The sequence below is a fragment of the Xiphophorus couchianus genome, chromosome 18 (genome assembly GCF_001444195.1).
Source record: "Xiphophorus couchianus chromosome 18, X_couchianus-1.0, whole genome shotgun sequence".
Lineage (NCBI taxonomy): Eukaryota > Metazoa > Chordata > Actinopteri > Cyprinodontiformes > Poeciliidae > Xiphophorus > Xiphophorus couchianus.
Genome location: NC_040245.1, coordinates 2,393,590 through 2,420,240, shown reverse-complemented (window position 1 = coordinate 2,420,240; position 26,651 = coordinate 2,393,590). Strand labels below are relative to the sequence as shown.

The window sequence follows — 26,651 nt, the reverse complement described above, 5'->3', positions numbered from 1 at the left end:
CTCTCATAGAATGGCAGCCAGTGCAGTTAGCCAGAGGTTGATCAATCCCAGGTGAGGCTCAGCTTCCTGCTGATTATGTTTTGGAGAAAACATAATCAGAATTGCTAAAGCTAAATGAAAAATAAATACTTTATAGTACAAACCACAGGGTGAAAATAGCAATATAAATTATTTTATCATCATATATTATGTTTCCATGATTTTCCCTCTGACCGCACGTCACTGATACTCATGACTATTTTTGTATTAGTATGACTTCTCAAATTTTGATTTCAATCTCTTAATGATTTTTTAATCTATTTTTTGCGATTTGTATTTTCACTGGATTCGTCATACTATTACGACTTGCATTTCGACTGCTTTCTCGTAAAACTGATTATTCTTATAGTCATGAGAACAAAGTCGAAATAATCAAATTCTTGTGATATAATTTATTACAACTCGTATTTCAACTTATCAAACAACTTTATAATAGTCAAAATATAATACGATAGTCGTAATAAGTCGTAGTATTAAGAACAGACAGATTAACGCTGAATGAGAATTTAGTTGAATTTGAGAAAAGTTGTAATATGACTGTAGTTTGAAACTTCTCATATTATTTCAACTTTATTCTCATTTTATTGTTTTAGTATGGCCCCAATACTCTATTGTACGAGGTAACAGGAATGTAGCGCGACATTAGACTCTTTCTGCACCACTTGATTCTGTTTTGAAGCAACATGCAAACAAAATGTTGATTTCCTGCCCTGAAAATAACTTCAAATTTCTTCATTTACGGTTCAGCAGGACTGCACTGGAACAACACACACGGTCTAATTATTCTCATCTTCCTCCTTTTGTCCTTTGTTGATTTCAGTTTTATCAAAAAAATAAATACAAATAGTCATTAGTTATGTGTTGTGTTTGACTTTCCTTTAAAAACTGGGAACCAAAAAGACATTTTCCACTCATCCGTAGGTGTTTACAACTGTGTTTATTGTATAAAGACAAGACAGCTGGCGTAACTGGTCAAAAACTCTGATTCTGTTTGTTTTAAGGTAGAAAAAAAACTGGCTTGAACTACAGGACTCAATGAACAGCAATTTAAAAAAAAAAACAAAACAAAAAAAAAAACAGGGATGGAAATTATATATAAAAATAAAACAAATTACAACTACACAAGCGGCAAAGAATTACTCATAATCAAAAGTTCAGATTAAATACTACAGTACCAACACCTATAAAAATGCTCCATAATGCTCGGTTTCTATAGCGGTAAATAAAAGATGCTCACTCCGTAACTGAAAAGCAAAGAGCAAGAGAGGAGAAAAGGGGGAGTAGCGGTAAAAAGCATGCATTTGTTCTCCGTTAAGCTCAGTCAGGCTGTTTCTTCCTGTCTTCTCAAACTGTAGCCTATAAATATACACAAACGCCTCTTCAATCTGAGGGGGTAGTATGGACGCCAGGCATCCACATCTGATGCATAATCAATAACATTCATTACGAGTTTAGAATATCTATCATCTACCACCTCACGTTCAATGCTTAGTGAAAATAATCCCACATTGAACTGGATAACGACGCGTGAGAAACGGGAGGCTAGCGCGTTAAGACGGACAGGATCCATAGTTGGTGACTTAAACTGTACAAAAACAATAATGATCAGCTGCAGAGGTCAGAGGTCGCAGGTGTTAGGGGAAGGAGGAGATGCAGGAGGAAGCTACTGGGAACCAGAAGACGAGCCTTGGCTGCCCTGTCCAGGGTAACCGCCGTACTGGCTGTAGTACTGGTTCCACTGGTTCTGGTTTTGGTAGTACTGCTGCCACTGCTGAGCGTACTGGAAGAAACGAGGGAGGAAAGAAAGTCAGATTTCCCTCCATAAAGGCTGAAAACGGTCAGACAGCTTATTGTACACAGTTTGATCGAACTGTCATCATCTAGAACTGAAACGATTAATCAGGTTAGCTGTGATTAATTGCAATTAATTGATTAATTGAAGAATACAGACTCAAAAAAGGCCATTCACTAAAAAAAAAAGAAGCAAATATTATGCCAAAACTGTATAAAAATGTTTATATTTTGCATTAAAAACACCTTTGTACAGATGATCTACACAGAACTCAAGAGGTAGTTTTAGCTTCACTTGTTCAAAATGTTTAAAAAGAAAATTAATCTCATATAAAGCACATTTTTCTGTCCTATTATCAATTGGTTAAATAAACAGACCAGCCTTATACGGAGGGTGAACAGTGCCAAATTATCGTAAATAACTTATGAAATAAATATTTAAATGTGTCAATTTTTTTAGATTAACTTCAGCCTTTTTATAGGAAAAAAACAGAAATTTCTGAGTATGAAAGGTTAAGATTTGGTAGAAAAATACTCAGAACTTTTAACATTTATGTAAAGCATTTTCTACAATGTTGAAAGGTGTTGAAAGGTGGTTGCTAATACAATAAAATTGGACATTTCTGAGTTTAAAAAGTCAAACATTTGACTCTTCAAATTCAGAAAATTTCTCTGGACAAATTTTGACTTGAAACTCAGGAATTTCCAAGCATTGGTCTGGAAAATTTATAATATTAATCTCAAAATTTTTTCTTTTTTTTCTAGAAATTTTTTTTTTTTTTCAAACTAATTTCTGAGATTAATCTCAAAAGTTTTTTTTCCTAGAAAATTTCTGTTTTTTTCTAGTAAAACTTTGAATCTTCAAACTCAGAAATTTCAGGGAGGGTTTTCTAGGACATTTCTAAGATTGGTATTCAAAAAAATAAAAACATTCTAGAAAATAACATTTTCACCAAGCCAATTTTTGACTTTTCAAACTGAAATTTGTGCGATTAATCTAAAAAAAACTTTTTTTCCCAAGAAAATGTATTTTTTGCTAATTTTGGACTTTTTGAACTAAAAATGTTTTTGTTTTTTTTCTGGACACTTTCTGAGATTTATCTAAAAATTTCTGAGTTTTCCTGCATACATTTACTTGACTTAGGTTCAGTAAACATTTTCATCTGTGGTTGTGGAAGAGAAGTTGCCCGACCTGCTGATATTGCTGGTTGTAGCTCTGCTGTTGCTGCGCCGGCGGTTGCTGCGCCGCCGGCGGCTGCTGGTGGTGGTTGTAGGTCTGTGCGGTCGTGGGCGTCTGGCTGTAGCTCTGGCTGTATCCTGGGTACTGACTGTAGCTGCTGTAGTAGTTCTGGTTGTAGCTGCCCTGGTTGTAGCCCGGGTTGTAGCTCTGGCTGTAGCCCTGCTGGTCAAAGCAACGCCAGGTTGTAAAACATCTCCGACTCCAGACCAAACCCCACCAGGTGAGGGGAACTGCAGCTACCTGGTTGTATCCCGTCTTGTTGTAGGAAGCGGGGCGGTTGTAGCTTCCGCTCGACTGCTGGTTGCGGTTGTAGCTGCCGCGTGTGTCTGAGCCACCGTCACGGTAACTGTTACCCCATCGGTTCTGGCTGTAGCTGCCACGGTTGTAACCTGAGCAACAAAAGGACAAAATAAATAACAAATGTCCATCTTTTTAGGAAATAAATACAAAACAAAAATGAGACTCATACGTCTCATATGTCTCGATCCCGACAGCAGCCATTTTGTCCATGTATTTTTTTTCTCACTTGTGGGCAAAAGTTTCCACATATTTTCTTTTTGTTGGTCTCAAAGCGCTGCGCTTGCCTAAGATGGCGCGGATCACTTCCGGTTCAGACATGTGGGAACTATACATTAGATCTAACACCTTATTTTTTTCCACTAAAAATACAAATCAGTTTTCCAAGTTCTGTGTGTTTAGTATGTTTTATTGTAATAATGAAAAATGTCAAAGAAAAGTTAAGCGCCTCACCGCCTCTGTACCCGCTGCCTCCGTCTCCGCTGCGGTTCTGGTAGCCGCCACGAAACCCGTCACGGTTGTCGTAGCGCTGGTAGCTGCCACCGCTGCCGCGTCCGCGGAAGCCGCTCTGCCTGTTGTCGAAGCGTTTGTCAGGCGGTGGGCCTGCTTTGCGGCCCTCCTCGTTATACTGCTTCAGCACCTTCTCGGCATCTTCGCGCTGCAGCTCAACGAACCCCACGTCCTCCAGGAAGTCGCACGGCTCCGGCAGCGTGAAGTTGGCTTCGAGGGGCGGCCACCCATTCGAGTGGAGAGAAACGGGGAGACAGAGACGGGGACGAGAAGGGGGGGGAGGAGCGTAGTGAAGACCAGAGCAGCCACACCACCGGAAGACAAAAACGAGAAATAATTAGTACGACGCAAAGGCGACAAAAACAAAAGCAGATAAAGAAAGCAAAGGGAACAAAGGTCGCCTCCAGGAGGAAACATTTGTTCAGACAGACAGAGAGGAAGGGGGACATCAGAAGAGACGGGGGACAAAAAGGACAACTAAAAAGTTGTAGTGAAGAGGGAACATCACCGCAAACCAAACACAGATCCTGGAACGGTTTTGGAAATCAACTCAAAAAGAAGCGACCTTTTAATGGCCGCCAATCGACTAAATTTGGTTTTCCAATCTGAACTGAACAGGAAACGAGTCTCGGTTCGCAGTGTGTTCGAGTCTGAATGGAAAGTGGCAGAAAAAGGGACAAAAAATAGGAATCAAATTTTTGTAAACTGTTTAAAAAAATGTAAAAAATAAAAATAAAAAATAAAAGTCCAGGTCTGATATCTGGTGGGTGAAAAGGGGAGGAAGGAGGGAGGGACATCTTCCAAGTTTGATTTCAGAGACAACACAGAAAAAGTCAAATAAAAAAAAAGTAGATAGTTTATTTTTTTTAAATTATTATTTTTTGTTTTGTTTGTTTAAATTTGTTTCCACAGCATTCCTACCTTTCATTTCTAACACAGCATGATCGGGCACATCCTTCCCCTGCTCATTGGTTTGCTTTAATGTTCGTTCTTTAAAATCCTCGTCCGTGGGACAAATTACAATAGCCTTGCGTTGAAAACCTTCAAAAGGACGCATTTTTCGTCTCCTTGCTGATCCATAAACATTTGTCTAGCAATGGTGACAAGAAAGAAGTAGAAGCTTGTTTGTTATTGTTTACTTGTAAAGGCTTTCCACTGGGAGGAAGCTGGAACCCTGCAATAGTCAAGTGAGAGAGGTTTGGCTTCGGTATCAATCTACGGGTTTTTTGGTTTCCTCTCGTCACTCCACAGACTCACCTCGAAGCCGGAACCAGAACCAGAACCCAACGACTGCAGAGCAATGTTAGTTTATAAGGGGGGACCCAAAAAACCGAACTTACACTAAATTATATCATCTGTTTGGTTAGTTTAATAAAATATTAAGATGCACAGCTTTCTCTTCAGTGAATAAAAGCAGATTTTGAGCATGTTTGTTGTTATGTCATGCAGATGCGATCACTGATGTCAATTATTCATGCAGTCGGTGTGCAAACATATGGATTTGATTTGAAATATTTAATATTCTGCTTGATAAAAGTAAATTATGAGGAGAAAAGTCAGCTATTTTTAACGCTTTATGACAAACCGAGTAAGAGGAATAGCCATGAACGTTTTGTTTACGTTTGTCATTTTTACATAAAAATAAACAACTGAGTAAACCCATAAGCACACAAATTATGTAAAATGTTCTGTTTTTAGGACTGCTTTGAAGTGCCTGATGAAAATTCAACGCTTGAACCTTTCAAAACAAACAGCAGAGTTTCAACTACTCAGACTTAAGAGTAAGACTTTTATCTCCACAGAAATGTACGAACGTCTTCCAGCCAACTGGCGATAAATTTGTGCTTACTTATAAAGTTAGCTAGGTAGCTAGCAGAGGTATATTAGCGGCTAGTTAGCGGTAGCCTCAACCGTATCAAGGTACGGAACGTAATGAAGATGTCTGAGTGTGAATCAAACATTTGCCTGACTGAAAAGTCTCACGAGAAAACAAAAAACGAGCCCTGCCACGACAAAATTTAAGACTTACTTTAAAAAAATTAATTTAAGAAATTTTAAGGCCTTCGATGCACGAGTTAAAGACTTTAGGGATACACGGACATCCTGACAAATCATACCGTAACCGTTAATGCACATTAAAGGACAATGTTTTCAGAGTGCTTTACCTAAAAGATGATAAAAAACTGATTTTTTTTTTAGCTTTATACTGTGTAAACATGTTATTCCCTTATCAAAAACACACCTGCAGTGTTGCTTTGATTCTTTTAATCATGGTTGAGGAATCCTTGAATTTGCTGTGGCATATTAAAATGCTTCCTCTCACAAAGCCCCTCTTTAGAGCATCAGTCCTCACTCAGCTCCTTCAGACTAGCGGCAGCAGCAATTAGCAAACACCTGGTGGAACTGTGCGACTGCTGAGTTTAAAATACAAACTACGACTCAGTCCACAGCTGCTGAGAACGATTATAAACGGCACAATGGAGAAACAACGCGACGTGCAGAAGACAGAAGGTCGGAAAGAGTTGGAGCTTCTTAAAGAGACAGTGGCCCAATTTCAAGGCATTAAATACAAAGTCAAATTACTTCAATGTTATGTTTGATATTTGCAACATTTTACTTAATTGAGTTATAAAATGTCACCATGGAAATACATAATACTGGCCCTTTAAGTCCCAAACAGTTCAGTTACTGAGAAAATCTAACATGTAATGAAGAAAAGCAGAGCGCATCACCTTAAAACTCCTAAATTAAACTGTTAACTTGTACAAATATTTGCTTTATAATTAATTTCAAGACGCAGAACAAGAAACCTCAGATTAACTTTTCTAAATGCAGTGGAACGATATGTTTCGATGACAAACCGAGGATTATGTTGACAGTCCGCCGATCGAACCCGGCTACGAACGGGCGACGTAAACATTTCTGATTTACGTTCAATCCTGCCGTTAAATTAGCAGAGTTCATATCAAACAGGGTTGTAATGATGCCAGACTTAGCAATACTGGTTTAAAGGAATCGAGTAAATATTTTAACAATAATTAAGAAAGAAATAAAAAGCTAGTTTTTGTTTTCAATAATTCAACACTGTTATAATAATCTGCACTCAGTCCAGATTAGGGATGAGATTTTAATCTCAACTCCCCAACGCAAACCTAACGAAACTTATGGCGAAGCATTCGGTCCAAACAGTTTACGTAATAATGTCAACTTAGAGATGCATTAAAATTTATTGTTTCTCTCTTTCTATCAAAAACTGGATGATAAAAAGTCTTCAGTTCGGTGTGTTGGTCTCAACTTGCCCTTTTGTTGGAAGGACAATTTTGTTTACAGAGAATTTATAATAAATTTTATTGGTTGTTTCTGTTTTATTTATTCAACATGTCTTCCACTTTTAAATGTTTATTAGAATTTAAGTTTATGGGATGTGCTGTGGTGGCGCAGGGGTTATAGGAAGCTTTAGTCCTCGACTCGGCTGTCGCAGGTTCGATTCCCGGCCTGGCGACCTTTGCCGCATGTCTTCCCCCTTTTCTCATTACCCACTTTCCTGTCAATTAACTATCAAATAAAGGCCACTAGAGCCAATAAAACCTTAAAAAAAAAGAGAAAGAATTTAAGTTTATTGAATTTTGAGAATGTGTTCTTGCCATTATGGCACTTGAAAATGGTCTTAAAAAGAAAAACAATAATATCATTTATCACAATAACTTTGGTGATAATTTATCGTGTAGCAAAATTTGTTACCTTGATAGGTCTACCAGAGTACTTTGTGTTGATCAGACTAAGTCAAAATGATTCAGAATCACAAGCTGAGAAACGGATAACTTTAGCCTCATTAGCTAGCTGCGGCGCACAATTGCATTTTTGGACAAATTACAAAAGTTTGTCTTGATTTATTTCAGTCAGATCCTGCCACCACAAGGATTTAAAAAGAGGCACTGTGGAATATTTAATGTTTCTTTCACAAGAAGATGTCACACTAAGTCTACATTCAAGCAGCAAGCAAGTGCAAACCAAATTTGTCTTTTTCACAGAAGTCTGAATGTCCAAATTACAATGTTTTCACAACCCAAACAAATACGATTTGCGCATTTTCCATATCTGGTACTAAATCAAATATGTGTCCCAACTGTCTGCAACCTGAATGGACATGTCGCATTTTATCCAACTCTTACATAGCACTAGGGCTGGACAATAAATCAATATCAGTGATAGAATATTCAAAATGTAGAACATTCACTGAACTCCGATTCAGAATTGCACAGCATTCTGGGAGATGTAGGCAGAAGAAAGCTTTTAGCTAAGCAGCCAGCTTAGTCATGTTGGTGGTACCAACTAACTCTCTCACTCTTTGGTTGCCTAGCAACAGTCTGCTGGGTAACAAGCAGTTTCAAGTTCCCCCCACCTTGGTTGCCTAGCAACAGCCTGCTGGGTAACTTGCGCAGCAGTTTCAAGTTTCCCTTCATAGCTGCTTAAAAATAAGAAAAAAACATTTGGCAGAACTTCAGATATTTAAGAAAAAAATCTTTAATTTTTTAAAGATTTAAAAAATCATCCCTATGTGAGACACTAGGAATGGGCGATGTAGACTTACAGTTTAATTATAATATTTAATGTACTGTTATAATGATAAAAGCAACGATAAGAACTATATTACAATTTTTTTTAGATATCTCTATGGATGCGACTGCATTATACCGCAATAGACACAAACAGTGGTCTTGAAAATGTTCCCATTTGTTTGTTTCTTTAGGACACCAGTCACATAAAGAAATGCGATTTGTATAAATGAACTGCTTTTAATCACATTTTGAAAGTACACATCCAAACAGACTTCTCTACAGAAACTGCGGTTAACGCGCCACATATGGCCGTTGCTATTAGACCTATTCATTAGTTATCCGTACAGCGCGCTGCCGTGTAACATCAATGCTCTTCTTCTGCGTTTTTGCTGGTCGCGTTGGGGTCGTAAACGGTTCGCAGACGTCTGATCGCATTTCATGAGCAGAATAAACGACAAAAACAATAAATAAATGGGATCTCAGCAACAAATTCTAATTTATCATCAAGATTTGCTGTGTGAACAAAACTTAAAAGCAAAACTTTCATTGGACGTCAACCATCAAGACACTTAAATGTTGGTTGCTATAGCAACGCACAAAGGTGCAGCGGCCATTGCGGTTTACCCAATTTCATTACAGTTAATGTAATTCCATGTTTTTATAATGACAATAAAGATTATTATTAAAATAGCTTTATCAGCTAGTTCTAGTGTTAAATGACTAATCGGATTCAGAAAGTCAGTTAGAAGGAAAACAAACTGTAATGTGCAGCTTTACGTCATAACGGAGCTAGTCAACAAATAATCTTTTTAAACACCTTCCTATAAAAGCAGAGGAAATTATGACTCAAACGCCAGGCTTAAATTAAAAATAACCACGAATATGATCAGTGTGTGCATAAACTGTCCCAACAATTAACTTGAGTCTGTTGTTCCAAGGCACATTTATCATTTCTGTATCCATGTAAATAACATTAAATGTTGCTCCTTCTTTGTTTGTATCCCCTTTGTAGCGCTCATAGCCTTTACTTTGTTTTATTTGTACAAATATGATGAACTTCCGGTTTTGGTTTGATGCTTTTATTTTGATAGGACAACTTCCGCTGTATACATTATCCAACGGCGGCTTATTGGCAACAAAGACAAGTTTGAACAAATTTGATAAAATGCATCTGCTATAAAGGTATGTTATTTTGTAAATAAGTATGTTTAATATTGAGCTGTTCAAACTGAATTTGTTTTATTGTATACAAAACTAGAGTGTAGGTTTTAGATTATAGTTGATATTTTTAGTTGTAAACGTTATTTTTAAGTTAGGAATGTTTGGGCTTTGAGAGTCTGGTCTTTTTGTTACAGCTGTTAGGGTGAAACTATGAGTTTATTTCCATTAAATCATCATAAAAGCAGCATGCATGTAAACAAATTTATTGGCCGCTGTTTTAGAGCATGATGCTTGATTTCCCATCACCTCTTAGAAAGCGTGCTTCCAAAAATACAACCAGGTAACAAAGAGAGTCATTTATGTAGAAATTAATTAGGAAGGTAAGAGAATAATTTGACACAAAACCTCACAGATATTTAATTATAAACAACTACACTACTTTCTTTTAAGAGCTTTAATTTAAAGAAGTATTTTCAGGTACAATATGACTAAATTGATTTATGGACATTTTTCTTCGTAAAGAGCCAAATTGTAATTAAAGTAGTCCTAACTGAAAGACATAGCTCCTCTGACGGGTCCCCTCCCTTACCTTCACTCACCTTTGTCTTCGTACGAATGCGAGTCGCATCCCAGACAACGACAAACATAAACAACTTACCTTCACATACTCACAGTTTCCACAGAAAAGCCACACTAGACCCACTTACCTTCACACACTGGCTGAGCACAGGGATCTAAAAATCCAAACGCTGTTAGTCACTACTTACCTTCAGGGTCAATTAATTTAAAAATTAAAATAAAAAACACACTCAAAAAGCTCCATCTTTCTCACTTAAAAGTAGCTTTTAAGAAAAGCTATCAACTCTGGCTTATTAGATTAGCAACAGAAGGTGTTTTTCTTACTCACCAGGCAGAGCTTACTTGTTTCTCAACATCTTTACAAAGTCATGGTTTACTTGTACATTTTTCACAAGACAAACAATACTGTAATATGACATGAAATAGATAATAGCAAAGTGCAAATATACTGAAAACATGACATTATTCTGTCGCTTATGACAGCCATTAATCATTTTCTGTTACACGACAAGCAAGTGACAACAGGGTGATCAATGCTTCTTCTACTCTATAATACACAGAGACCCCCTGAAAGATAAATAAATAATCCATTAGAGAGAAAGTGATCATCAGGGCACATTGACTCACTGTGGTGAGTGTCAGAACCACGTGGAGGAGGAGGAGCAGTACCTGATCCAGGATGTAGTTGCGTCTCTTGCGGGCGGCGATCTCGATCAGCCGGTTCAGACACTGGGTGGCCTGCTGGATGAGGACATCCCAGCGCCCGGCGTAGTTCCTCTGGCGCCGCAGACCCATCACCTGACAGGAAACAGGAACATACAACAGGCTTAAGAAGAAAGGTGAGGGGCTTTTGGTTTGTTGACCAAGTTTACTTGTATGACATATTTCAGCTTTAATTAAATTCTAAATTTAATTTTAATTACACTTTAAATGTAATTTTTATTCAATTTTAAATGTAATTTTTATTTAATATGTACATTTAGTTTTAATATTTAACTTTTTATTTAATATTTTAATTTAATTTTTGTATTTTTTGGTTTAAGTTTATTTCTATAACATATTTCAGCAATTAGGTAAATACTTTTCATTTTAATTTAATAAGCAAATAACTTTTTTATTTAATATGTACATTTAGTTTTAATATTTAATTTTTAAATTTCATTTCATATTTCAATTTCATCTTAGTTTGTTAATCGTTTATTTCTATAACATTTCAGCAATTAGATCAATTCAATTTTAATATTATAAATTCAACTGTAAGTTAATATGTAAGTTTAATTTTAATTTAATTGTAATTAAAATTAAAATTAAATTAAAATGCGATATACAAATAAAATTGGACTGATCATGTTTCAAAAGCAACTCTACAGATCTGAGTTTTTCATCTCGATTTAAAGGCACTCAGTGTATCGGCTGTTTTGCAGTTTTCTGGAAGTTTGTTACAGATTTGTGGTGCTAAGCCGGTCAGTGATTTATAAACTAACGGAAGTATTTTAAAGTCTCTTCTCTGAGCTACAGGAAGCCCCTGGAGGGACTGTAGGACTGGGTGATGTGCTCTAACTTCCTGGTTTTAGTCAGAACTCCAGCAGCAGCGTTCTGGCTCAGCTGCAGCAGGAGGATTGATTTTTTCAGCCAGACCTGTGAAGACACTGCTGCAGTAATCAATGTGACTAAAGATGAACACATGGATGAGTTTCTCTAGATCTTGCTGAGACGTTCGTCCGCTAATCTTGGAAATGATCTTCAGGTGATAGAAGACCGACTTTGTAACCATCTTTATGTGGCTCTGGAGGTTCAGAGCCAGATTTCAGGCCTGATCTCTAGTTTCCAGCTCTACTAACTGTTGCTATGACCGTCAGAGCTGACCTTCATCTTGTCCATGATGGCGTTTGTTCCCAGGATGTTGTACTTCTTGTCTGGATTCTCCTCGGCGTGCTTTATGGCCCATGTGGTTTTTCCGCAGGCAGGCAGACCAACCATCATCAAAATCTGAAACAAGAAGTAAATAAAAGCTGATATTGTATTTTTCCCCTCCAATTATTAATTATTTATTTAATGGCCAACACTTGAAGAGCAACAAATCTCCAAATTCACTTTTTTTCCAGATAAGCTGAATAGACTGGGCCTTAACAGTGCCGTCTTTATGTTTTTGTGTAATTTTTTTTTAAAGGGGCAGTGATATGCATCTTCCAGGCTATTTCACAGCACAATCTAGTAACTATACGTCACTTTCAGTTGTTATAAAAATACGGTACATTTATAGCTGGAATGAAACTATTGTCAACTCAAATGGGTTGAGCTGATTTGATGTAGCTTTAGAGCCAGGGCTATTTTATTTATCGGAATAAATACGTAATAGTATGAGAATAAAGTCGTAAATAATCCAAAATTAAGTAATAAACAATACGAGAATTAAAACTTGAATAACACTTCTCATTAAAACCTTTGCAACTTTCTTCTAGTATTCTTGAGTCTCATAAATCAAATTAACTTCTTTACTTTGACTCAAATATTCTGTCGTAGACTCATATTCTATTTTCTCAGTAACTCCATCAGTATTTTTTTCTAATTATTTAACTCCTGTGTGTATTTAACTAACGCCACATTAGCAAACCCTCACCTCGCATTCAGATTTGTTGGCAGGTCCCTTTGTGCCTCTGATTTTGTCCTCCATTGGAAGATCATGGAAGAAGGTGTATCCCTCCTCTGGGGGGAAGTAGGGCTCCCTCTTCTGGCCAAAGTTGAACTCGACGGCACAGTTTTTCACCAGCACATGGGGGAAGAGCGCCCGTCCTGCCAGCGCCTCCTTGGTGGTCCGGAAAGCAACGCCCAGGTTCACTCCGTTCTTTGAGAAGCCCATCGTTACCTCGTCGCTACTTTCAAAATCCTGCAAGTAAAAAGATGGGAAAACAGAAACAGCCGTTAGGGTGCATTACACAGAGGTTCGGTAGGTTCTACCAAATCCAATTTAAGACTTTTGAAAACCATTATGAATGAAATTGAAGACCTGTATCACGATAGAAACATACAAAAAAATTGCATATTTTATCTAGTAGTAGTGCCCGACTTCTTTGCACAGAGTGCATGTAGCAAATGAGCGCTGTCCAGTCAGTTTACACTTACAAAAAGGCTAGTTGGCTGGCTAGCAAGGTTTATTAGCAGCTAGTTAGCAGATCAACCACCTGAGTCACAGAACTCAATGAAGACGTCTGCATGCGACTCAAACTTATGTGTGACAGAAAAATCCCATGGAAAAAAACGGCAAAAAATATGAGATAATAAATAGTAATGCCACAACAAAATTTAAGACCTGGGACTGGTGTATTTAAGGCCAGCTTACATATTTTCTAACTAATTTAAGTCATTTTCAGGCCTTCATTTTAGGTATACGATTTTAGGACTTCCCCTATTATAACAAAAATATGTATACATTCACAACACTTATAAAGAACAGAGGTGGGTAGGGTGACCAAAAATTGTACTCAAGTAAGAGTAAAAAAGTATTTTGTGAAAAGTCTACTCAAGTACTGAGTAATTGATCAAATGATTAATCATTTAATATTTAAAAATTACATAATCAGACGGACCAAAATATAAAGCTACGTGGAAATTTTGGTATTTAAAGGACCAAAATGGCAATAATTTATATAAGTAACAATATTACAAAATAACAAAATCAGACAAAAGAAAATTGTTTACAAATCCGTTTCTTTCAATGAAAAACTAACAAAAACTGCAGGTGTGTGTCTGTGTCTGGTAAGTTTTTGGTTAAAACATGTTTGTTTTTCATTCAGTGGGTAGAAAATCCAGAAATTATACTCAAGACTAGAAATACTTCATAATAAAGTTAAAGTAAAACGCAGTAAAAAATACCCAAAAAAGTACTTCTTTTCCCCCAAAAGGTTACTCAAGTAAATGTAACTAGTTACTACCCAACTCGCAGCATCATCAGATTATTCTAAGCTTATTCAAACGTGTTACTTACAATGTAGCAGCCGATTATATCGTTTTCACCAAACTTCTCGCCGTAGTCTGCAAACTTGCAGTCACTAGATTTCTTCCCCGTTCCTCCATATCCGAAAGAAAATGGCTCCTCGCCTGCAGGAAACAAAAACATTTTCCAATTCAGAGGCAGACAAGTAAAGTTTATTTCTAAAGTACATTTAAGCAACAAGGCAGTTCAAAGTGTTTTACGCAGTAAAAACATCATACAGTAATCAATCATGAAACTATGAATATGGCAGATCCACCAGGTGTTTGCTATTTGCTGCTGGCTAGTCTGAAGGAGCTGAGTGGGGGAGGAGCTACATCTTGAAGGCGGAGCTACGTCCAGCAAGGCGTTTTTCACAGCTGAATGGTTGCCATGGAGAATAAAGGATTTCTCAAACATGCGTGAAAGAATCAAGTCAATACTATGTGAGAATAACATTATGAAATGATATAAAGCTTAAAATAAAAAATTTTACATAATACTGCCACTTTATTTCTGCAATATTTTGCTTAACCAACTTGAAAGTCGCATCATAAACATTCCTCCTTGTGTTTTATGGTAGCTAATCAGATTACGTGACCATGTAGATACTAAGTAGGAGGGATCTGAGGATCGGACCTTGAGGTACCCCACATGTGACGAGACAAAGTTTGTATCAGACACCATGTTCGTTGTTGGCGTTCTCACCAAGCTGAGTGCTGCAGTTGTTGAGGGACCATCCGATCCGAACCACATGCGGGTCGGGCTCGCTGCTGGGCAGGTGCTTCACAGGAATTTCCTCGTTAATCTGAGGAAAACGTAACAAAATGACACAAAGGCTGAAGAAAAATGGAATTTAGAAAATGGAAAATTTTGATTATAGAAAATGAAAAAAGAAGAAATAACTGCTTCACTGTGACTTACCTTCATCTCGTAGCAAACACGACCCTGAGTGATGCCGTGGGTCGCTCGAGCTCCGGCCCACAGGTAGGCGAACCCTTCGATGGTCAGAGGATAACCACTGTACCGATCCCTAGACACCTTGAAGTGCAGGTCACAGTTATCTGACAAAAAGAAAGAAATGTTGTTTAAAAGGTTTTAACAGGAGGCCATGAATAAATCTTTATATCATGGAATGAGAACCAGGTGTCTGAAACAAAAACAAAGTTATTTTTATATTCTTTGAAAAACAGAAAAATACATCAACATGACTTACATTTAGCTACTGTAATTAAAAACAAACTCCAAAAATAAGCCGGTCACAATAATCAATAAATCAATTACTCGCATGATAAAATAAGATCAATAGTTTCCATTTGCAGTATTTATCGTTTTCTTTTTTTTCTAAATACTGGATGATAAAAGTCTAGTCTGGTGTTTTGGTCTCAACTAAACCTTTTATTTGAAGGACAATTTTGTTTACAGGGACTTCATAATTCATTTTATTTGCTGCTTTGTGTATTTATTTTGGATATTTAAAAAGCTGTCCAGTTCCAGTCCAATAAACTTTAGAATTGAAAGTTTTTTGGGTTTTTTTGAGAATATGTTATAGTATTATTATGCCGCTATTACCATTACATTACTTGAAAATAATCTCAAAACAACTATAATATCATTTATCATAACTTCTGGAACAATTTATCTTAAAGCAAAATTTGTTGTCGTGGGAGATGAATATTTTTTAAAGGACAATTTTGTTAACAGAGACGTCCTAATCTAATTTAATTAGTGGTTTAGGTCTTTCTTTTTTTGGTTAATTAAAATATCTTCAAGTTCCAATGTTAAGTGTTCTGTACAAAATTAAAGTTTTTTAATTTAACGGCCTTTGAGAGGGCAAACTCTTATTATTATTATTATTATATTACTTGATAATATTGTTGTTTTGACACAAAACAACATTATAGTTTAGCACAACAATTTCTGGGACAATTTATCATCCAGCAAACCAACATACTTCTCTAGTACAGAGAGAAATAACCACAGAAATTATCTGGTAAATAAATTTTCCTGCAGAAAATAACTGAGAACAAATCAAACTGCATCCTGACACCATTTAAAACTCAGAACAAACAACCATAACAAAGGTTTGGTTTTCTGTGCACCTAATAAATATAACTTACATGTATCAATTGTCACCATGGAGTCATCGACGTTCTCCTCTTCGTCTTCAGCAGGAGGTTGCGGTGTGCGAGATCTGCTCAAAAACACGAGCATAAGATCATGAGCCTTGAACATCTTTAACTTCCTGTTTCGTTGGCTGGAGAATATCGATGTGTAGCTCAGCTACCTCTTCTCCTCGCGGTGCTCGTAGTAGCCGTAGCTCCTGTTCTCCTCGTGTGGCCTCTTCCGGCTGTTCCCGCCTTTGTTGTCCTCCGTTTTGACTTCGGCCTGGTCTTGCTGTTCTGCTTCCTGCGCTGCCTGCTGTTCGTCTCCAACTGGCTCAGCCTCGTCTTCTGTTTTGATTTCTGTTTTAATTTCTAAAAGATGAAAAAATAAAATAATGTAAGAACTAGGGATACACCGATTGCACCGACTCTGGCTGATCGCCGATCTTTAAAAAGCCTGACCTGACAATTACGATTTTTGACTGACAACGATTTTTTTTGTCTGTATTGTTGCTAAATATTTAACAAGAAAATCACTGAGTTGGAAACAGTGGGGTAACTACTGCCAACTGCAAACTAGTGGTGCATCAATTTATCGGCACAGACTTCCTTAGTGTTGGGAGATTGGCCACATCGCCCGATCTTATCCACCTCAACAAAGGTCTAAAAATCAGCTGCTGCCCTCTTCTGCTTTCCTGACTGACACACCGGCCCATCAGTTCATGTCTGCAGTTACCAATAGCAACTCTACTGTTTCCAATTCAGTGATTCTCTTGCTATATTTAGTGACATTTCAGACAAAACAATTTGGTATGAGCCAAAATCAGAATCCAGAGAACTGCAATTGGTTAACTCATACTCTGCAAACAGGGATGGGCCGGTCAAATGTCTATCAGGAGAGCAGAAGACGACAGCAGATGGCTGATAAATCGCTGCACCCTTAGCAAGAACCATTAACAGTTCAAACACTTTTTTATATAAATACAATATTCAGCTTGTGATCAACCAAAGATGTCAAAAAATAATCTGCTAATAACCGTTTGAGTTGTCCTCGAAGTTCGTCTCCGCCTTGCTCTCCTCCTCGGATACGGCGCTCGATCTCTGAATCTCTCCGTTACCGGAGTCTGAAGTTTGCTGACTTTCGTACGGCTCTGCTTCTGCCTCCTCTTCCTCGTAGTAGCCACCCGAGTCTCTGCCCTCGTCTTCCTCTTGAGGGTTATCGCCGTCGCCAGCATCATCCATGTCATCGCCTCCGTAGTCTTGATCTTCTGATTAACAAGAGATTAGAAATTGGTTTAAAGTTTAGAAAAACAATCCAGTGATTGGAGACCTTCTACAAAACATTACACTGCAGATGTAAATATTAAGTTTTAGATTCACAAGCTAGGAAAAATCAGCATTTGCAGTTTATGGCTAATAAAAGGTGGTCATTTTGATCAATTTACAGATAATTGATTGACTGCATGAACAGCATCACTCCAAAACACAACTAATCAGAAAAATCAACACTATTTAATAAAAACACACAACAACAAATATATGTCACAACAGATTTAAAAACAACTTCAACTAGAACAAAAGTTTATTGACTGAACCTATAATATAAGAATAAATAGTCAAACTTTTAAAATAGTCAAAGAAACTAAAAATCTTGGGATTATTCTTGAAAATAACTTGATGTTTTGCAGAGTCAAAACAAGTCCTAGTGTTTCTGTTTCATTACATCAAGCTGATTTACTGTATATGCACTCAATAATTTTGTTCCATATTTCTTGCTGTATATCAGTTTTGTATAAGAAACCTAAAACATGGCATCAACAGATACAAACTGTTTAAATTTGGAAATTCTGGGGGGAAATTTAGCATTTAAAAGATGTTTTTAAATGTCTGGATAATCAATTGTGATCTTTATTTTCTGATCAAGAAGTAAAAACGAACATTTACATCTTTAATAAAAGACTAAAAAATTATCCAAGTCTGGATTGCTCATATGGAGAAAAGTAGCTAACTTTATTTTAACACTGATCCAATAATTTTGTTTACAGTTATTTATTTTAGGATCTCACTAGCTGCAGTTTTCCTGCACATCACCAATCTTTAAAAAAGATTATTGTTTTTGTCGATTTTAGCCAATATAGATTTTATTTTTGTCTGAAAAGTTGCTATGTTAGCAACATTGGGTGACAATTGCTATCGTGACCTGGTGAGCAGTTCCATCTGTCAGATTTTCACATGAAAGTATCAGCCGATCACACAAAATTAAAAAAAATATGGTTCAAATTTATCGTGGCACCCCTAATTTATTAACCTCATTGAATTTAAATTTATAACACAATGCATCTGGTTTAATGTGTTTGTACTAATTTTAAACTCTAGTTAACAGATCTTAGGTCAATTCATGTCAATAAGTGCTTATAACTTTTGGAGAATATAATAATCATACGACTAACATAAAGCATGTTTATGTTAAAAGGAATCTGTACCTTGTTGGTCTGGAGCTTCCTCCTCCTCCTCTGGGGTTTCCTCGTCGTATTCCTCCTGGCCAGTTTGCTCCGAGGTCTCCTCCTCTGCCTGAGCCTCCAGGGCGGCTTTCAGCCTCTCCATCAGATCCGCCTTCAGGCCTCTGGTGTCGAGGCCGCGGCGCTGGAGCTCCTCCTTTAACTCATTCACTTTCAGTTTTTTCACGTCTAAACTCATGGTTGCTGCGTACGGTAAACTCTCGAGTTTGTCGTCTTTCTTAAGTAACAGAACAAGAGAGAAAGTAAAAAACATACATGACGGTTAGCCACAGTTTACAGAGTGGTACTGATTTTCAAACTGATCAATTCTGCGCGGTTTCTCAGCTGAACGGGATACGTAATGGTGTGGCTAGGCTATGCTAAGCTAACTAGCAGTGCTGAATCAACTCTACACACATTGAACAATTAATGTTCGTGCGTAAAAACACGACGGTACAGAATTACAAAATGGATGTCTGTAGATATGCTTATTTAGGTAAAAGCGCTCGCTAGAATGCTTCTAAGGCAAGCCCTCGCTGAAAACCGCCACTGTACGGCTAAAGACGGTAACCTTCTAAGCCTAGCATTAGCTTAAACACCGCCGAGCGATGCAAAACAAATGCATTCAACACGGAGAAACAAACCTCTTTAAGTCACACCGGCTTTTCATGCAGGCCCTGCTGTCAGTGCATCGTATACACGGTATGTAATACAGCTATAAAATAAAATATGAAGAAAAATAAAACTGAGGCCTACCTCCTTTGACGCGAGCTGCGCGGGTAAGTCCGGGTAGGAGTCTGAAAGAAACGCTAGCGCCCCCCAGCGTCATTAACTTGAGGGTAAAAAATCGGCGCATGCGCAAGGCGGAACAGCAACAACTTCAAGTTTCACCAGCTTAAAGGAGCCCGAAATATGGGCCAGACAGAGTTTACAATGGGATATTTGTGGAAAATTTAAAAACAACATATTTTTTATTACATCTAAAATACTACATACTAAATGTAGTGCTAGTTTTATTTTAACTTATTAAATATTGTAACTGTTTAGTTAAAATATATTAAAATGTATAAATAGGCTACAAAGACCTTTTAAATGTATCCATAAAATACAGATAAAACACTATAACTGTTTATACGAGCCTTACAGTGACCACACAGGCTAACAATGAATACAAAAAAAGACTTAACACAAATTAACAGATGTTTATTTCACACCTTCATTTTTCCAGCAACAATTACAAACAGTTTACAGCGGCCAGTGATCATAACTAGAATCTATTAGAAACTGTAGCAGAAGTTTCCAAAAAATAACATCTTGATATGGTCGGATGCTTGTTTTGTCTGATTAAAACTCACTCAAAACAATAAAATGTGAAAATGAGAAGCTTCCAGATAATGTGCTGTGATTAACGGATATTAACTGTAAGGTAGTGTGGGGCTGTACAAATTTATGCACAGTAATATTTATAGTAAGCATGCAAAGTCGACCATAGAAGTTCACTATGAATATCATAGCAATGCCATTGTACAACCACTTGCTCAAAACTTGAGCAGATGAAAGCGCCGCAGTGCACTTCCTCCAGCTTTGCAGCAGGGGGCGCTGTACACCTGACGGTGTTGTTTCGGTGTGCGTTTCCTCCTCCACACACGGTTCCAACAACCCTGCGCTGCACAGGTAACATCCAGTCACTTTGAGGAGGGAGCTGGTAAGGAGTGCAGCAGCCGGTTGACCTCTCTGAGCTGAGCGTCCAGAGTCTCTGTGGAGAGCGACAGCTCTGCTACCTGAGTCTGTAGGCTCACGATGGTGTCGTTCAGCTCCTCCTCCTTTCGCCGAGAGTTGGCAGCCTGCCTGCTGTACTCCAGCACCATGCACCCACCGCCGATGAAGAAGATGATGGCCTCGCCCAGCAGCTCAGCGCCCAGCTCTGCTGCGGCCTCCTCGTTCAGGGGCTTGATGCTGGCGCCTTTAAATCCCATAATGCGCATCTTCGTCCTCATTTCAATCCAGTGATAAACTGAGGAGAAACACAAGGAGACTCTGAAGTTAAGCCTTTCAAAGGGGCAGCAGAATGTGTTTTGATTTGATTTCATAGCAAATCAAGTAACTTTGTTAACTTCAGTTGTTAAAAAAATGTGACTTAAAATCAGAGTTGGGCAGTAACTACTTACATTTACCCAGTTACATTTACTTGAGTAACCTTTGAGGAACAAAATTACTTTTAGGGGTATTTTTACTTTTACTTGAGTAATTTTATCATAAAGTATTTCTGCTCTTACTTGAGCAAATTTCTGGATTTTCTTCCCACTGAATGAAAAACAAACATGTTTTAACCAGAAATCCACCAGACACAGACACACACCTGCCGTTTCTGTTAAAGTTTATGAAGTTTTTATATTGAGAGAAACGGATTTGGAAAAAATTTATTTTGTCTGATTTTGTTATTTTTGTGTTACTTATACGAATTATTGTCATTTTGGTCCTTAAAATACCAAAATTTCCACTTAACTTTATATTTTGGTCAGTCTGATGATGTAATTTTTAAATATAAAATGATTGATGTTTTGATCAGTTACTCAGTACTTGAGTAAATTTTTCACCAAATACTTTTTACTTTTACTTGAGTAAAAATATGTTGAAGTAGTTCTACTCTTACTCGAGTACAATTTTTTGGTACTCTCTGTCCTCCTCTACTTAAAATAAATTTTACTTCCCGATTTAATATCTTGAAATTTTGCCTGTTCTCTTAAAAAGCTAAGTCCCATCCAGATTTCTCAAACATAGACGAAAGAATCAAAGCTACACTTCAGGTATGTTTTTAATGAGGGAATAACTTTATAACATGATGTAAATCTCAAAAACATAGTACTGCCCCTCCTGGATTATGGAGATGTTTTATATACGAATTCCTTGACCAAATGCCTTCAATCATTGAATACTGTGTATCATTGTGCTTTAAGGTTTGCAACCGGTAGCAGACGTCTTTGTGAGTTGTGTGCAAAAGCTGAATGGCCTCCTTCAAGCGTACGGAGAAACAAACACCTGATGATCCTGATTTATAAAACTCTACTCGGCTTGGCTCCAGCATACTTAAATTCTCTCCTACAAATATCTGTTACTTCCCATTCTTTACACTCTGATAACGTTTTTCTGTTGGCATGTTCCACATGTTTGAGCAGAAAAAGGGAACCAAGCATTCAGTGTGGAATCAGCTCCAGTCGGAACTCAAGATGTTGGATCTGATTTCATTGGATTTATTTCGAGCGGTTCTTAAAAACATGCAACGTGATTCTATTAACCAGTGCCATTGCTTTTAAATTGGCTTGTATTTGTTTTAAACTTGTGCATATGTATTAATTAGTTTTTCTTTTGTGTAACCAGGTGGTGGTGTGTTGCAGACTTCTGCTCAGGTCCCTCTTGAAAATGAGATCTTGATCTCAACCTGGTTAAATAAAGGAAACTGTCCTTTTAACTGGACTACACAGACTGAAAAAAGCCATTTGGTGGAAAAAACCACATATGCAGAGCAGTAATTAAGAAAAAACTGTAAAAGAATATACACATTTTGCATTTAAGATAAAATAAAAAAAACACCTTTGTCCACTTGAGGCGTTTCAGCCCAAACTCCTCAAGTGAAATAGTTTTAGCTTCATCACACACAGACGGCAGTATTTTCTCATTAGGTGAACTGATTATATTCAGGAGAATCAGAAGAAACAGGGCTGGATTAAAGTGTACGTCACACATTTAAAAAATTTTCCTGCGCATTATTTTCCTGCCGCTTTCTAACTACAATTGTGTGTAAAATCCCAAAAATAAATTGAACGTTATGGTTCAAACGCCCCGAAATATGAAAAAGTGTGACTACTTTTGCAAGAACGGTAAATGAGGTGTAGATAGTAAAAGTATGTTTAGGCTCTCTATCAGTTGTAGCAGCTTTTTGATTGAATGTGGCAAATAAGAAGCAGTAAATAGACATATCTCTTTTTAGTGTTTTAATCAGGCTGAATAATTGTGGCTCGTACTGCTTCTGTCCTGTCCTGTCCTCACAGTAAGTCTTTTCAATGACAAAACAAGAACCGCCCACTTTCAACCATGCTTGGCTCTCATTCGTCGAGCAGAAAAACTCTCAAACACGATTGGATGCTTCCTCATGTCAACTTAAATCTCATTGGTTATGTCAGCTTTTCCTGCTGTACCAAACCTCCGGGTCACTGTCAGTGAAGTGCAGAGCAACAACAGCCGTTAGCTCGGTTACTCACGCTGCGCCGGCGGCAGGCAGACGTAGGTTTTAAAGAACTCGCTCCTTCGAGCCCCAGCTTTGATACGGTTCGCCACAGGCTTGCTCATCTGCCTCACGCCGAGGTAGAGGAGCTTGGCGATAGGGAAGGCACCGACAACCATCTTGGCGGAAACACTTCTCCCACACCGAGAGTGCGTAGAGGATTACGTGATGACGTTTGACTGTCGACATTACGTCACAGTGGGTGCGCTTCTTTTACAGCTAGCCGGTGGCTAAATCGGATGAAAGTGACGACCAGCCGGTGTGGGAACTGTTTTTGTTTGTTTTACCATCATATTATACTGTTAACCTCCAGACAAAGACGTAAATATGTAAATAAATAAAATATGAACTGTCAGAAATCACCTCTTTAAGATCACACAGGCTATAGCTGTGGCTACGGTTCATGATATACTGATCATTTATTGAGTTTATCAACAATTTAATATGTTCTTTATCTTAGCACAAAACAGAATCTGTTATTTTTTATTTCATTCTCGTGGTTGTAGTGGTTCTCCTTGGTGGATCTGAACAACAGATTCCCAAACCCTGGCTCATTACCGGATGATTTCCTAGCTACATTCCAGTTGTACTCAGACATCCCAGGTTGGGAAAACCAACTGGAACACCTTCTGACGTAATATTTTCCACTGGGAAACTGGGAGCAACTAAAACTAGAGATGGGCAGATTGATCCAAAATATCGATAATACTGATGCCAAGTCAGTATTTTAGCATTTTAGCGTGTACTAGCGTGGTAAGATTTTCCTGTCTACTTTTAAGAATATAAAATATATAGATTTAAAAATGTACTTTTTTATAGAGTTTACAGACATGTTCTATGTCTTGAAATGTTATTTTATTTTCATATGATAGTTTCTCAAATCTACCTAAAAAAACATTTTCTTTTGATTTGTTACAAATACTAATGTTTTGCACTTTGTTTTAGAAAAAAATGCACACTGTTTTGTTTTTTATTGTTTCCGTTTATCATTTTATTGAAGTATTTGTAGACACCTTCAAATCTTTTCCAAATTTTATTCTATGTTTTAACAAACTAAATTAAAGGACAAAACGCACAAAAACATCTGAAGTTTGATGATATATAAAACCTAACTCATAAAAAGTAATTGGTATTAACATCAGTGATACTGGGCCTGTATTTAGTTGATATTGGGTCGCTATCAAAATATGCAGTATCATACACCTTTAACTTCAACTTACCTAACTTATAAGATCAACATTGCGCTTCATTATGGCTGATCCTCAAATCAACAGTAGTAACATGTGGTGGAAACACATTTATTTCACAAGATGTACATGTCATGCAACTAAAAACAGAACTAATTAAAATGTGTGTTTGCTTATGGAAAGTAAGCTTAAAATTATGTTTGTAAGAGATATTGTAAGCAGTGTGTAAAGGGACATCGCCGTATTGAAATTCTGACGTCTGTTCCCTCCGTTCTGACCTGAAACCCAGTTCTCAGTTACTGGAACGCAACCAGTAAACCAAAACATAAATGTGTAATTTTTCAACAAAGCCTGGTGAGTTCATTCATTTAATCAGACAATAAGCGTGAATAAATAAACGCTAGTTCACCTTCATTTGTCTCCTTTTTAGCTTTGACAAGCCTTTAAACCAGCTAATCTGAAGAACAAACAGCTTATTCAATCACTTACAATAAATGTGACTAACTTGGCCTCAAGAAACAACCAAGGTGTCATTTGCTGTTTACCTTATATTACAAATTTAACTGTTTTTTTTTTAACTGAACCAAAACACAGAATTCTGCAGCACATCTACTTGGTAAGGTTGTCATAGTCAAGCTAGCATAATTTACCTACTTCCCTAATCATTGATATCTTTTGTAATTAAAACCTTTTCCTAACCTTGTTATCTAGTTGTTATTCTGTTAACCACTAGTAGAAAAGCACTGCATCCCTTTTTATTTTATATATCATGCGTACATTTAAGATTTAGAGTGTTATGTTGACAACTTAACAGCTATAAACAACAGTAATCGTTGTCAGTGATCAGCTTTTTTCTGTCCAGCAGGAACTTGTGCATGTGACGTCACGCCGCGACATGTCTATAATTAGAGTGGTTTATGTTATCTTTGGCTATTGCCAAAGTTTAAGACACTCTCTATTTTGTCTTATTCTCCCCATAAATAGACAATTACTGTTGGCATTAGCTTTAATTCAATTCAAATTTATTTACCGTAATCAAGGACAGCACATTAAACAATGCTACATGTTGAAAACAGAGCCCCTGTTGTTTTATTCTTAGGTTTTCTAGCTCCTGGCTAATTAGCAAACAGTCTTTGGTTGGACCTTCACTTTTGCCCGTGAACGCAGCGCTAAGTGTCACCCTTTGTCCCTGACTAAGCCTGATCATGAACAGCTCCACCAAAGAGCAAATGAGTCAGAGAAAACAGCCTTCCTGTTTATTCACCATGGCCACTTTCTCATATATAGTCATATAAAAACACACCTCTTCTCAATTTAGTCTCTCCCTTTAAGGGCAGCAGCAGTGATGCACTTTGCTGCTACTCTTCTCACCCAGTGCTTCAAACTGAAATACCACATTACAAGTAGATTTAAGAATCAAAGCAAGTGTCTTTATTTAACTTTTCAAAGCAATTAATGTTTTCTATTAAAGACAGTGGGTAGGTATTATGTAAAATTAACTTTTTTGGGCTTTTTTTTCTTCTTAAATCATGTTGTAATGTTATTCACTCATCAATAATGAACCTGGAGTGTTGCCTTGATTCTTTCATGCATGCTTGAGAGACCCTTTAATCTCCATGGCAACCATCCAGCTGTGCAAAACATCTGGTTGGACCTAGCCCCGCCTCTGAGGCGCAGCTCCTCCCCTACTCAGCTCCTTCAGACTAGCCAGCAGCAATTAGCAAACACCTGGCGCATCACCAGAGCTCGTTGTAGGAGCTACTTCTCAGTGAAATCCTGGTAAAACGTTGTTAAAGGGTTAATGGAGGAACAATGTTGTGATGACATCATGAAAGCGGAGCTTCAGAAAGAGCAGGGGCCTCATGTATAAAGCCTGCAGCGCCATATTTTCGCACAAGTTGGCATGTATAAAAATTTACTTTGCGTCAAAGTTTGTGCAAATATATGCACTTTTTCGCTGGCGTGAAAATGTGCGGCAGCCACACAAACGTTTTCTGTGAACAATATCACAATATATATATTTTTAAGGTGGTCAAGGCGTGCATGCAACCACAGGTATATAAGTAGCTGCGCAAAGGTGAGCCGCTACCTGTGGAGCTTTGGCTCTGATGGAGAACATCGCCAAGGGAAGGATTCAGAGGGAGCGATTGATCAGAGATCATATTGATCTGCTGGGAAATGTTGATGACGGTTTATGAGCGTTTAGATTAATCCAGACTGATCATCCTGGAACTCTGAGTAAAACTTAAAGAGCCGTGTGGTACCGGTACCGGTCCAGCTGGAGTCATCCTTCAGTCATCCAGTCGCCACTTTGTGAATGCACCTTATGAACATGAAGCCTCTAGTATTTATAATAAACGTCCACATTCCCACTCAGAGACTCTCTGCCTGTCTTTAAATCCCGGCTGAACGCGCTGCTGCTCTAACAGCCAT

At 37.6% G+C, this 26,651-nt stretch overlaps 2 protein-coding genes across 4 annotated transcripts; both read right to left on the bottom strand.

Moving 5' to 3' along the window:
* Nucleotides 1-957: 957 nt before the first annotated feature.
* Nucleotides 958-19,593, bottom strand: hnrnpul1 (heterogeneous nuclear ribonucleoprotein U-like 1). Of its 3 annotated transcripts, none has more exons than XM_028045466.1 (16): nt 19,506-19,593; nt 18,735-18,983; nt 17,289-17,519; nt 16,434-16,623; nt 16,267-16,340; nt 15,071-15,210; nt 14,855-14,954; nt 14,162-14,274; nt 12,797-13,063; nt 12,043-12,165; nt 10,846-10,974; nt 4,799-4,967; nt 3,821-4,087; nt 3,311-3,459; nt 3,023-3,232; nt 958-1,819 (listed from the first exon to the last, which is right to left on the bottom strand). In XM_028045466.1, the coding sequence occupies exons 1-16, from the start codon at nt 19,576-19,578 to the stop codon at nt 1,703-1,705; spliced, it is 2,601 nt and encodes an 866-aa protein (XP_027901267.1). In that variant the 5' UTR covers nt 19,579-19,593; the 3' UTR covers nt 958-1,702. The 3 variants fall into 3 exon arrangements, with proteins under 3 accessions (XP_027901267.1, XP_027901268.1, XP_027901269.1); XM_028045467.1 differs by having other exon boundaries at nt 3,023-3,229; XM_028045468.1 differs by having other exon boundaries at nt 18,735-18,987; nt 19,506-19,584.
* A 338-nt stretch (nt 19,594-19,931) lies between these two features.
* On the bottom strand, nt 19,932-23,211 carry opa3 (outer mitochondrial membrane lipid metabolism regulator OPA3). The gene is made up of 2 exons (XM_028045471.1): nt 23,009-23,211; nt 19,932-20,763 (listed from the first exon to the last, which is right to left on the bottom strand). Exons 1-2 carry the CDS (start codon nt 23,148-23,150, stop codon nt 20,435-20,437), a joined length of 471 nt encoding a protein of 156 aa, XP_027901272.1. The 5' UTR covers nt 23,151-23,211; the 3' UTR covers nt 19,932-20,434.
* Between the last annotated feature and the right edge of the window lie 3,440 nt (nt 23,212-26,651).